The sequence below is a fragment of the Helianthus annuus genome, chromosome 3, assembly GCF_002127325.2.
Source record: "Helianthus annuus cultivar XRQ/B chromosome 3, HanXRQr2.0-SUNRISE, whole genome shotgun sequence".
NCBI lineage: Eukaryota > Viridiplantae > Streptophyta > Magnoliopsida > Asterales > Asteraceae > Helianthus > Helianthus annuus.
Genome location: NC_035435.2, coordinates 167666447 through 167679580, shown reverse-complemented (window position 1 = coordinate 167679580; position 13134 = coordinate 167666447). Strand labels below are relative to the sequence as shown.

At 35.5% G+C, this 13134-nt stretch overlaps 1 protein-coding gene and 1 long non-coding RNA gene across 3 annotated transcripts; both read right to left on the bottom strand.

The window, feature by feature from the left end:
* Positions 1–5989: 5989 nt before the first annotated feature.
* On the bottom strand, positions 5990–12784 carry LOC110930638 (V-type proton ATPase subunit F). Of its 2 annotated transcripts, none has more exons than XM_022173987.2 (5): positions 12685–12784; positions 11708–11788; positions 9828–9909; positions 9569–9651; positions 5990–6347 (listed from the first exon to the last, which is right to left on the bottom strand). In XM_022173987.2, the coding sequence occupies exons 2-5, from the start codon at positions 11768–11770 to the stop codon at positions 6183–6185; spliced, it is 393 nt and encodes a 130-aa protein (XP_022029679.1). In that variant the 5' UTR covers positions 11771–11788; positions 12685–12784; the 3' UTR covers positions 5990–6182. The 2 variants fall into 2 exon arrangements, with proteins under 2 accessions (XP_022029679.1, XP_022029680.1); XM_022173988.2 differs by having other exon boundaries at positions 12641–12762.
* LOC110930639 lies at positions 8231–9557 on the bottom strand. Its single transcript, XR_002587950.2, has 2 exons — positions 8525–9557; positions 8231–8408 (listed from the first exon to the last, which is right to left on the bottom strand). It is a non-coding gene; the product is annotated as an uncharacterized LOC110930639 (long non-coding RNA).
* Positions 12785–13134: the final 350 nt, after the last annotated feature.

Here is a 13134-nt window from a genome sequence, read left to right as displayed (position 1 = left end):
ATGAACATAGTGTGTTAAGGATGAAGTCTCGTCATGAATAATCGGATATAATGCGTTTGTGAGTTGCGTGAAGTTGTATTAGGTCCAAAAGGTCTGCAACACACTGAATTTCTCATGACACGTTTTACGAAAGTTTGGTAACATGGTGAAAACACTTATATATAGGAAGTACCAGCGGCGTATCCACCATGTTTTAACCACATTACGTCCGTTTCGTTACTCGGGGTCATGTTACGTTCCGTGTCTTACCATACACAGTAGTACACTCTATGGTTCTCATAAGCCTATCACTATAATCCCGTGTGCACCCGCGATTATACTGATCGTCGCATGATCCACATAGCTTGTACTAGTTATGTATGAATCAAGGTATACATGAATTTGAAAATAAGAATGTGTACGTAGAAGAATGTCGTATGTAAGCATGTTTATGTTTAAGCATGTATGGGACCCACGTAAGCGAATCCCTCGGATTACGCTCGCGTATAGGTACGAATGTACGAATCATGAGTAAGGATGAAAGTATGAGCATAAGTTCAAGTATGAATACGCATGTATGTATGAGCATAAACATAAAACGTGTAAGTTGTATGTGTACAAGTAGAAGCGTAAAACGTATAAGTAGTATGTGTATGAGTACAAGCATAAAACGTATGAACATAGGTGTAGGTATGAAAAATAAATATTGCGTATATGGTGTACGTTGAGACATTGCGGAGAAAAAAAAAAGTTAAGTATGTAGATACGAACGATATAAATGATGTTATCGCGAGATATCGTCTAAAATGTGTATGATGATGTGCATGTATAGTTGTTTAAACAAAACGTTGAGTTTGTCGAATCAAAATTAGATTGAGCTTGGCTTGAAAGGTATAATATAGTTTGTATATGTAAAGGAACATAAAGTACTCATTGGTCATGCTTAACGTATTTTGTAATGATTGAAATGCTACTTTTGTTTAAAAAAAAAGGAGTTCACGTATGTTGAAAATTGTCGGTCCCCATGAAGTCTTCTAGCCCACGTGTTTTGAAATTTGGATGACGAGTTAAGCGTTGTAGAGAAGGTTTTTTTTTTTTTTTTATAAATAACGGGTTTGTTTCATTTGCATCAAAACATGAAATTTTGAACTTTGAAAGTTCTTGTGAAAACGTCGACCCTTAGAAAAGAAATTTAGTAAAAGAACTTAGTGATTGTTTAAAAATAATTTTAACAAAGGATTTATTGATGTTGGAAAGAGTATTTGGTAAAACGATCATATAACATCTATGAGGTCTTATAAGTAATTGAGAAAGGTTAGTTTGATTTCGATTAAGAGTGGAAGTCTCTAGTATGATGATATAATGTGAACGTGTTTCAGTTAATAAATCAGATGTGAAGTTCATGGGCAAGAGATTCATTAGACCGATTAAATTGATAGGTAGCATTTCGTAAGGTTTGGAAATTCGTGTAGTAAAACGGTAAAGACATGATTAAGAATCTCGTGTATATGATTTGAGTGAAAATGGATGGTAGAATAAGAAGTACGTTTGATAAACAATGTATTTTGAAATCGGTATAAGTAGGTATTTTGAATAATGATAAATGATTTAGGTATAAAACATGATCGGGTTTGCATAATAAAATATTTTGAAAGAGAAGTTTTGGGTAACGGTCACCTAAGTAAGGGAATCACCCCTAACTCGTTGGTGAGGTCGTTTTAAGGGAAGAGGGGTGGAGTCAATCGTCAAGGTAAGGAAGTCACTCCAATCTCGATGATACCTCTCCACTAGTTGTTACAAGGAATATGAATTTAAATTATATGAAAATCACGCATATATAAATGTATCGAAAAGGTTCGATATGTTGTGCGTGTGAAAAGAGAAATCAAAGGTAAACTCGAGGTTGAAAGATTGCATCGTATAAAATGAACAATAGAAACACATGTTTGACCAAAGTTTGGAGTGTTCCAAACGGAACTTTGACTAACCAAAGTGGTCGAAAAGTCTTTTGAATTTGAGGAGCATGCTTTGGCCTAATAGGTAAAATACTCTCGCCGACAAGTCGGTTAACGGTATTTACCCTTCCGGTTACTACATGTCCCAAATCAATCGAAATTTCGAGACTTGGCGGGATTTATGAAAAAATCAAGGAGTGGAACTAGTCGACAAGGTGCGGGTTTCACCCCTATCTTGACGATTTCGTATCCTAAGTGTGGTTGGTACTCGTCGGGTCAAAATTTAATTTCAACACTTTGACGAGGGTCCACTAGAATTTGAAATTTGAACTTCTCCATCAAGGTGAGGATTTCACTCCTAACTTGATGGTGAATTTCGTGTAAAAAGAAAAGGAAAGTGGATGGATTGAGAGTTGTTCACCAAATTATGGGTTTCACGCCTATTTTGGTGAATTCGTCTCATTTGTACAATATGAGTGTTGTCGGATTTAGAATAATAGAGTAAAATGCATGAGGGAAGTGTGTGTTGAAGGAAATACACAAGCAAGTATAAACACATAAGAAAGCATATCAAGAATGGTACTTAAATAATGAAATGATAAAACAAGTGTTAACACATAATAAAACAAGCTTTAATGCGTACGAATAACATGTCAAATATTACACATGAGTAACATACATGTTTAAAAGAGCATAAATAAGTAACAAATAAGGTATCATGTAGTAGTCCAAGCAAAGCATACGAATAAGGCTCTAAAACTATAGACTAGGTGAAAGCATTCCTACTTTTCCTAATTCCCTATAGTTATGGCTCTGATACCAATCTGTCACACCCCAACCGATGGCGGAAACATCGGGATGAGACGAACAAATTGATCAAAACAACATAACACTAAATGTGACAATATGAATTAAATCATTTTATTAAAACTAAAGAATAATACATTGTTTCAAATAGTAAACATAGATTCAAACATTGTTTAATTGCTAAACTGGGTATCTAAGTCCATCCTAACTTGATTTCTTCATCATCTTGTCTATCAACCTGCAACATGTATTAAAATAAAATCAACAAAAGTTGGCGAGTATACAAGTTTGGTACATACATAGCATAAGATAAAAGTGTGAACAATCCCTCATAGCAAGCATGCGATTCAAGATAAACATTAAATATGGCATGTGTCTAACATATCAAACCAAGAAAACGCAACTTGCTCATGACATAACCAAAGTTTCAGTAGAGGCGGGTCGTTAATCCTATAGCGCTACATATGTCAAGGTTTGGCTCGTACGAAGTTAATGATAAGTTCTACACATAAGAATCACCCAAATTTAAAGTATCAAGCCATCACATATACAAGCATGTTATAGGAATGTTCATGTGTTTAGACAAAAGTTCATGTGTAAGTTTCAATAGGTAAACATGTTACACCCCAAAAGTGATAAAAGTAAAAAGGGGGAATACGAGTATACTCACAAAGTTTGCATATGTTTTCCGATTATCCAATTGTTGACGAGTAGAGATTTAGAGTCCGAATGTATAAGGGTTAAGGTTCAAGTATGTTTAGAGTCGAGATTCGGTGTTTAAAACAACATAAAAATAAGATATGAGAATAACATGGAAAATAATCATTTAGTATATATGATGCTTGTTCTTGACACTAGGAAACTCGAAGGAGTTTAGATGTTTTCATGGAACAAGGTTCCATTAGAATCATGACAAGTTATCGAAGGAGTTTAGATGTTTTCATGGAACAAGGTTCCATATGAACACTAGTTCATCATCAAAGATTCGATTATTCGAATAATATATTTAGGTTATATAATATATGTCCAATAGTTCAAGCATGAGGTAGAAGATTAAAATCTTCATTTTGGTACCTCTAAATGTCATAGAAGTCATGTAGGAGGTAGGAAGATCAAGCCTTCCATTTAGGCACCTCTATGTGTTCACCACTACACTTGATGTAAAAAAAACAACCAAGGAGGGTCATGAACATACAATAAAGAATAAGAAATATACACACTAACTAAGAGAAATCATCAAATCATGTGAGGATTGTATGTTTGGACAACCCAAGTTGTTCCATAATCACTCATGTATCAAAGACAAAGTTTGACATGACTTGTGGGTTAAAAACCCTAAACAAAACACCAAGTTTATGAGGTTTAATCCTCTGATTTTAAATGTCTCAACCTTGTTTTTAAGCTTAACCAACCATGGGATAAGTTGTAAGCATTAGGACATAGGTATGAGATGTGTTAGACACAAGTTGCATAGGTTTAAACAAGTTTTTGATGAACATAAAAACAAACAGAAAGTTTATGGACTATTTCGGGGCATTTCCAGGTCTGATTTCTCCAAGGAGAAGTTTAGGAATCGAACCCCATGATTATACAAGCAAGTAGGAAAAAGAATCGAGTGAATCGGATAAGAATTGAGTGAGTTATGCTCATTTTCGTGAAGGGATGTCAATCTACTCGAACCCTTGCTTTCAGCTACGGTTTGGTGGATGTTTTGTGAGTTTTTAGGGTTGCAAAAGTGGTAGGGAGGCTGGTTATAAGTGGTATTTATAGGGGGAAGGATTAGGGTTTCAATGGGTTGGGCTTTGGAAGTGTTTAGAAGGGGTTACACCTTGAAACTAGCCCACAAAACCCAACTATATGGGCTGAATTTTGCTGAATTGGGGCTGCCATATTTCTTTATTTTTTTATTTTTTTTAAACATTATAATGAGTAATTTTATTAGTTAAGTTGTGTAATAATGTGCAACAATGTTTCCCCTAACTTGTAACAAGGTGAAATATGAAATAAAACATGATTTAACTAGGTAAAGAGTGTAATGTACAAGTTTTATTTACGAAGCAAGTTCCGTATTTTACAACGATTACGATGAAAGAATGGTTATAAGAACACAAGATTTCCAAAGATAGAATTTCACGTAAGGTTTCTAAATGTAGGAAGTTTGAAAACGCAGGGCGTTACAATACACGAGCCATAAAATAGATACCTAAATATTATTTGCGTATCATCTAACTAGGGTGTCATTGTATGTGCCATCTTCGGACATAAAGATGATACACAAGTAAAATAAATCTTACGTGATCATACACATGTGACACCGAAAAATGGCTACCTATATGATTTTCTTTTTCTAATATAAAGCAAAATAACTATACCATTGGAAAACAACGTTTATAAAATTAACCATCATGATTTTTTATTAAAAGTAGCAGAACTTAAGCATAATTCAGAAATAAGAATTTGTTCTCTTGTGGATTTCATCCTTGTGATCTGAACAAATAACATACAGAAAATAATAATTAAGTAATTAACTAAAAACAAGAGGTCACTAGGTCAGTAGCAATTGCTTTGAACATATATCATGAGATCCACGAAATATAGCATTCTAGAAATAACAAAAAAAAAAAGAGTTAAATAGCATTTTAGTCCTTGTGGTTTGGATCATTTTCCAGTTTAGCCCAAAGGTTTGAAACGTTGTCATTATAGTCCAAATAGTTTGAAACGTTGCCATTTTAGTCAACTGGGTTAACTTCATCCCATTTTTCTGTTAACAAGAAGGGCAATTCGGTCATTTTATATGGCCGAATTGCCCTTCTAGTTAGCAGAATTACATAAAAAAATGACTGAATTGCCCTTATAGTTAACAAAAAAAAATGGATGAAGTTAACACAGTTGACTAAAATGGCAACGTTTGAAACTATTTGAACTAAAATGACAACGTTTCAAACCTTTAGACCAAACTGTCAAAACGAACCAAACCACAGGGACTAAAATGGCATTTAACTAAAAAAAAGTACCATTTTTTCATTATCTGTTAGGTTTGGTTACAAATGGGTGAGGATTTTGCATATTGAACTGATATTTGAATTGTTCAGTTGGATTTTTCTGCCTTATTATGTTTATACCATATGTAATTACTTAAATATTTATTACATATATTCCAATTTTTGTGTATAGAAATGAACTCCTTTTAAATAAATGATTATATAACTTACAATAAAAAATAGGAAAAAAAAAATAACCAAAAAACCGGTCCAAGATCCACCAACAAACATGATAAAAACCATCTTAGATCAATCCAGTCTGATCTTTTCAACCACTGATACATAAATTATGACATTTTATTGTTGCAAGAATTTGAATTCAAAATAATCTCATAGTGCTTATATAATAACCACACAACTTAATACCGAAGGAAAGTGATAATCGACAAAGATTTCTTGCTTAACGCCTATCCCCTGCAACGGATTCAGTAGAGAAGAGGTACTTGACACGCGATAGGACAGAATCGTGTGCGGGGTCATATGGGTGGTCCTTTGACGGAATCTCCAAAATAGCTGGAACTGGTTTGTTATAGCTATCGACTAAGAACCGTATCATATTTGCAACCTGTGACAAAAATATCAAATATAACAAAACACATTGGACTAAAGACCAAACAACCTTTTAAAACTACCGGGATTCTGTGGTGAGTACTTCATAAATAATGGGGGTAAATTGCATTTTACGTCCTTTAAGTTTGAACAAAATTGCAAGTGTTGTTCTTTAACTAACAAAATTACATTGAATGTGCTTTATGTTACAGTTTATGTTACGGTAGATAACAAGTAGAGGGTCCATATTGTAATTGTTGTATTGTCAAGGGTCTATTTTGTAACTGTTTGTTATCATGGTTGTACTTAAACGATCTGATGAACGAGAAGGTTTTACAGGCATGTTACCGATTTAAAAGATTTAGCACTGATGCCACTATGCCTCGACCACGGTAAATCAGTTAATTGGGTTATCGTTGTTATGGAAGACCGAGGTGAAGATAACTCGAATACGATACCAATATCTCAGCTCACTATTGAAACACTTATAGTTGCAATTAATTTCATGCTACAACTAGAGGTGGAAAATCGAAACCTGGATTCAGCAAAGCTGATAAAAAAGGAAGACGTTGAAACTTTTGGATGGAACCCGGGTTTGCAGTGTGTTCGTTTCGTAATTGATGTGTTATGTAATTAAGATTAGGAATTTGTTGACAAAGTACAACATATTTTTCATCGGATAGTTCATATTTTCGAATGGAAACCGGGTTGGCGACGTAGTTCATTCGTTACATCCACTAGTAAAGCAAGAATGGCATTGAAGATGCTAAGACCAAACCTAAACGGGTTGAGCTTGTATTCAGTAATCGAAATCTTGAACGCCAATATGATCCTAATTTGGGAGAGGTCCTTTTGGATGGAGCGAGTACTAAAAGCCTGACACTAGAATGGCTGAGACACCAGATAGGTCTCAAGAAAGCTTACGAATGTAAAGGAGTTTTGGACATCATCTATGTAGCACGGGGACTCCATTTATGTGGCCGTACCCGTCTCGGGTACTTGCCGGGGACGGAAACACCATGGGTACTCATCGGGGACGTTTCCTAAACGTTTCCAATGTCAGGGACGTATATGGTAGAAGTATCCAGCCCGTTTCCATTTATTTTTAGGGTTTTTACCCTTTCAAATTCCACAACCGGCCATTAAATAATAGACCTATCATATTCGGCTTCTCTAATATCTAAACTCTCAAGTCTCATCATCTCTAATTCTCTATCGATTGCCGATCTCTCACTAGATGAACCGGAATTTGAAAATCATTTGATTATTGATAATTAATTACCTTTGGAAGATGTAGTATTTTTGGAATTTGTTTAATGTATTTTTATTTTTTTATATTTTTTATTGCCGTACCCGTATCTTGGAATTTAGAGTTTTGCCGTTCCTCGTTCCCGTATCGTCCCCGTACCCCGATCCCGTACCCGTTCCAGTGCTACTTAGGACATCATCCTTATATCTCTTACAAGCAAACTTGAATTGCTGGAATTAGAAAACCTCATTTGTGCACCATTAGTAATTTTGAGGCAGAAGCTCTTAAACTGAGAAGGCTGAATGGTGAGCTTCAAACAAACCAACATGTATGTAAACAAGTTGAAGTTCGACAAGTCGTCATCATCATCATACTCGGTATATCCCACCAATAGCAAAGCTAAGGTAGGGTCTGAGGAGGGTAAGATGTAGACAACCTTACCTCTACCCCGTAGGAACAGAGAGGCTGCTTCCAGTGAGACCCCCCGGCTCGGTAGTAGTTTTGCATCAAGCCTTGGACATAAGGCACATAACACTCAGCAACTGGGACAAAAGCGATTAGCGCATGTACCCCCTTGTCTTTCAGCTATCAACGCCACGACATAATGCATGATTAACCATCCCTCGCTTTTTAACGTTATTTTCACGAAATAAGTTGAAGTTCGACAAGTAATTCGATTAAATGAAGTTGAGGAGCTTATGTATCTTAGATGGGTCAATTCTTATCGGAAAAACGAATACCAAACTTCTGCATTTGTAACTTCTGGTATAACATCAAGCCTAGTTTTTGGTGAATGGATCATTGATGCGCTCTCAGGTGATGGAAGTTCTGAACAGGAAAGTACCGGAAAAAGGGTAAGTTTGATTAAAAAAAATAAAAAAAGTGACATGTTTTAGATCAGGAATTGAATGTCTTCCTCCTTCTAACAAAGAAATAGAACGCACTCTGATGGTTTTATATTTTCAACGGAGGTGAAGAGCATAAATGATTTAAACCTGAGAAGAAATCAGAAATTCAAATTACAAGGACAATGTCCGCATACCATGCCACTTGGTTTTGGAAAATAGTGATGTCCATATTTGAACGGATGGAGCATATGGGTTATAACCTTTTTAGAACAAGAGATCTACTGACACGTCATCGTAAAGAGTTTCATATTCATATTTCCTCAGATCGGATACTTGGTTTGGAAATATTAAACAAGATTCATCTGGGAACAGTTAAAGTGGCAAAGCAGTATGACAAAGGTGTTGCTATAGTGATGACTAGCATGAGTAGATATGCTACTGGTGTTATCTTTGAAGCGCACTAAACTAGATGGTAAAGTTCATGCATTTTTTTGTGCTTATTGATTCTTGGGGTCAAGAATCCTTCAAGGGTCTATTTTGTGGAGGGTCCATATTGTAATTGTTGTATTGTCAAGGGTCTGTTTTGTAACTGTTTGTTATCATGGTTGTACTTAAACGATCTGATGAACGAGATAGAGATAGCGAATGATTTTGAGAGTAATCTCCCTTCTCTGTGTTTTCTTCTACTTTCTCTATATTTTCGCTCTTTGTGCTTGATTACCATTTTTACACGACGCGTAACAGTTTCACATCATGCGGTGTCCTTTTGCCCTCACCTAGCTAATTTTTTATGTTAATGCTTAACATGTGCCACTCACATGAGGGCATAATGGTCATTTTTACTTATTAACTAAAACAAAAAATATAAAAAATACCTGTGAAACTTCAAGAGGAAGATATATTTTAAGTAAAAATGGCCATTATACCCTCATGTGAGTGGCACATGTTAAGCATTAACATAAAAATTTAACAGGGTTAGGGCAAAAGGACACCGCATGATGAATGAAAAACTGTAACATAAAGGATCTCCAGTTTAATTTTGTTAGTTAAAGGACAACGCCTGCAATTTTGCTCAAACTTAAAGGACGTAAAATGCAATTTACCCTTTTAACCCTAAATAATGGAATAGTGTTTACTTACATATTGACTGATCAAGACGATTGCCACGTCATCTCTTGTCGTGAATTCCTTGAAAGCATCCTCAATTTGCTTGACGGTTGTCTCTGACACAAAATGAAATAAGGTTTTCAAGAAAGCAAAGGGATTCTTGAAATTATAAAACATAAATTACGGTTTACTTTAGCAAAAATCCAGATTTTGCGTATAATTCACATGAGTATGCGCAATAATAAACATTGATGGAGAAAGTTAATACAATTGTTCAAGGAAGAAATAATACTTGAATCGACAATGAGGTAATTCGTCTTCCTCCTCAAGTCAACGTTGCCAACTCCAGCAAGTAAAAATCCAGTCACGGTGTCCTACATAAGATACAAACTAATCGTTAACAAAATATTCAAAAGCATTGAGCACTACTTGAATTGATCCCAAGAACATAAAATCATCAATAACCAAAGCAAAAAAGGCAATTGTTTACCGCTAGCCAATTCAAGAATATTGGGCAAATACAATGTATATAATATGTGTTATTAGTTATTACAATCATAGCAGTCTTAGTCCATTGCATGCAAGGTTTAAAAGAACGGAAACGAGTTTCGAGGCGTTTTCCCTTCGCCTCACGAGGCGTAAGCCTCGAGGCGAAACGAGGCGTAAGGCCAAGGCGGTATTAATAAATAAATATGAAAATTATATATTATAAAAATAATAATACTAACTAATTTCATCATCAGATTCATCAAAAACATACATAAAAAAGACATTAAATGCTTGAAATTGACACAAAAAGTCAAAAACATCAAAAACAACTATGAAAATCCCATGAGGCGCACCTGAGGCGCAGCCTTTCTTAGCGCCCTAGCCCCTCTGAGGCGTATATGCAGTAAAAACCCCATGAGACGCGCCTCAGACTCGTTTTTTGGCCGTTTTGCCTCGAGGCACGCCTTGAGGCGCACGCCTCAAGCATTTTTTAAAACCATGATTGCATGTATCTCATATATTCTTGAAAGTCATCAAAAATCTTAAAGAGGAAGTTTTGATACATATAACTTATTATCTTGAAGGGACCATTCCAATACAAACTTATCAATTGGAAGAATTATAGAAAAAAAAGTATTAGTTTGTGTTTTAAAAAAATAACTCAAAAGCAGATGTGATCTAGTTGAAGTCAAAGGCATAAAATAGATATGCATTATCCAGAAATTAAAGATAAATATAAGCAAAAAAACAGTGAAAATCCCAGTCAAATGTAAACAGAGAGTAGTTAGGGGTGTTCATCGGGTTAGTTCTTCGGTTATCGGGTTATTCGGGTCGGGTTCTTTGGTTTTCAGTGGGAAAAATATTATCCGATAACCGACCCAATTAACTATATCGGGTTCGGGTTTAACCGTTAATCGGGTTCGGGTTTATCGGGTCGGGTTATATGGTTATCGGTTAAATGGTTTAAGTGTTTGAGCTGCATATTTCCAGCCATTTGGGCTGCAATATGGGAAAAACAAAACCACAATGTGGGCTACAATATTTGGTTGCAAATTTGGCTACAAAACAAAGAAATGTAACGCCTCAAATATGTATCGACGAGTACATTATGAAATAAAAATTAACTGATGATATAAGCAGAACTCAAATCACAGTCAGGTAGAGCATAAACAAAGATCGCTAAACTTATTTGGATATTCCAATAACACTAATATTAAGAATTAATCTGGAAGATTCAGCTAATCCGGAAATTCCAATAGCACTAACAGACAAGAAAAACACACACACAAGTGCACAGCTTATTTTATAAACTAAAAATATAAAACAATACATTTGTTCCTAAATACACACATTCAACTGACTTCTGACGCGTCGATCTAACATTCGGTGATTTAATTCCAAACAAGTAATAGTCGGTCTTTAAAGGAGCAAATTAGAAATAGGAACAATCTTTTTTTTCAAATTAATCCTTGAGTTTCTCGGGTTTTTCGGGTGAACCCAAAACACATATATCTTATCAAACATTGACCCAATTAACTATATCGGGTTCGGGTTAATCGGTTAAGTTGGTTCCTCGGGTCGGGTTCGGTTTTCGGTTATAAAGAACACCCCTAGTAGTAGTAACAATGCATATTTCATAGAAGCAAAATACACACACATATCAACAAGAAAAATATATATCACCTCATCCGCAATCATAGCAATGAGTGCTGAGTTGTTGGTAGGAATTTGAGCTCGGTTCGCCATTAGAGCTGCAAGATAAAGCTACAGGGAAGAAACAGATGTTAGAAAAGAAGATGATAACCAGGGTATGCGTTTGACGTACGAGCCTATATACCCCCCCCCCCACTAGAGGTGTACAAAAAAACCGGTTTTAGAACCGAAACCGGTTTTTTTTAACCGGATTTACAACCGAACCGCCGGTTGAAGACCGGTTAGGATTCTTGACCTGAAAAACCGGTTACCGGTTTTTTTTTGGCAAAAACCGGTTAAAAACCGATCCCAACCGGTTATACCTGTTATGGTTTTGGACTTGAAAAACCGGTTAGTAACCGAAACCGGTTATAGAAAAAAACCGGTTTTCGTTTTGGATGAAAAAAACCGGTTCGATTAATAACCGAAACCGGTTTTTGAAAAAACCGATTTGTACACCTCTGCCCCCCCCCCCCCACACACACACACACACAAATTGGTCTTTTTTTTTCATCTTCCTTTATCATATAGTCTCCATTCTTATGGTGTATCATTACATCGATCTATCCAAAAATCACGGATACAACTAATTGACATTATACACATCTTAAAGCTAACAACAAATCAGATCAAGCAATGGCATCATATCTTTTGTAAACGCTAATAGTTCAATATTCTACCTCACTGTTATAATTTACAAATCATGAAGAAAAACTGTAACTAGAAGAAATTAGGGCATAATTACAATTACAATTCTAGGGTTTCTGTATTATAGTTGAATCTGTAGCCTAAGACCGAAATTAGGTGGTGAATTAGCATACTTGAGGTCGAGATAAAACATAAAACAGATCAAATTTGATTCGTGTATCTGTATACACATAATAATTATAAGAAACAGAGTATACATGGAGATAGAGATCTTACTGGAAACAGCAGATGAGTGTGTGAGGGAGAGATCGAGATCGTACCTGGTTGTGTCGATTAGATGATGATTTCTTGTAGCGATTGAGATTTCTATGTAAGGGGAAGTTGCTGAAATTTTAATTTGGGGATGAGATCGAAAAAATATTTAAATATTAATATTATTATTATTATTAGGGTAAATTACTTTGAGTCCCTGTGTTTTATGTGTTTTAACTAGTTGAGTCCAAAAGCAAAATGTTTAACGACCTGAGTCCCTATAAGCAATTTCTTTAACCATTTGAGTCCATTTTTTGGATGTCTGTTAACTGTGCTGTTAAGTCCCCCCACGTGTAGTCCACGTGAGGGGTATTTTCGTCCATTTAACTTCTCCTGCCTTAATTCCACCTTTATTAATGCCACCAACCTCAATTAAACCCTATTTTCACCCCCAAATCATTCACTCGCTCTCACAATTCCACCTGATAACTTCAAATCATCCCGTCGATCATCATCCA

Excerpts from the sequence above, each read along its gene's own strand:
- LOC110930638 (XM_022173987.2), bottom strand. The coding sequence starts at position 11,770 with ATGGCGAACCGAGCTCAAATTCCTACCAACAACTCAGCACTCATTGCT. Across the intron at positions 9,910-11,707 it reads TTGCTATGATTGCGGATGAG|GACACCGTGACTGGATTTTT; the intron begins GTGATATATATT and ends TATCTTATGTAG. Across the intron at positions 9,652-9,827 it reads TTACCTCATTGTCGATTCAA|AGACAACCGTCAAGCAAATT; the intron begins GTATTATTTCTT and ends ATTTTGTGTCAG.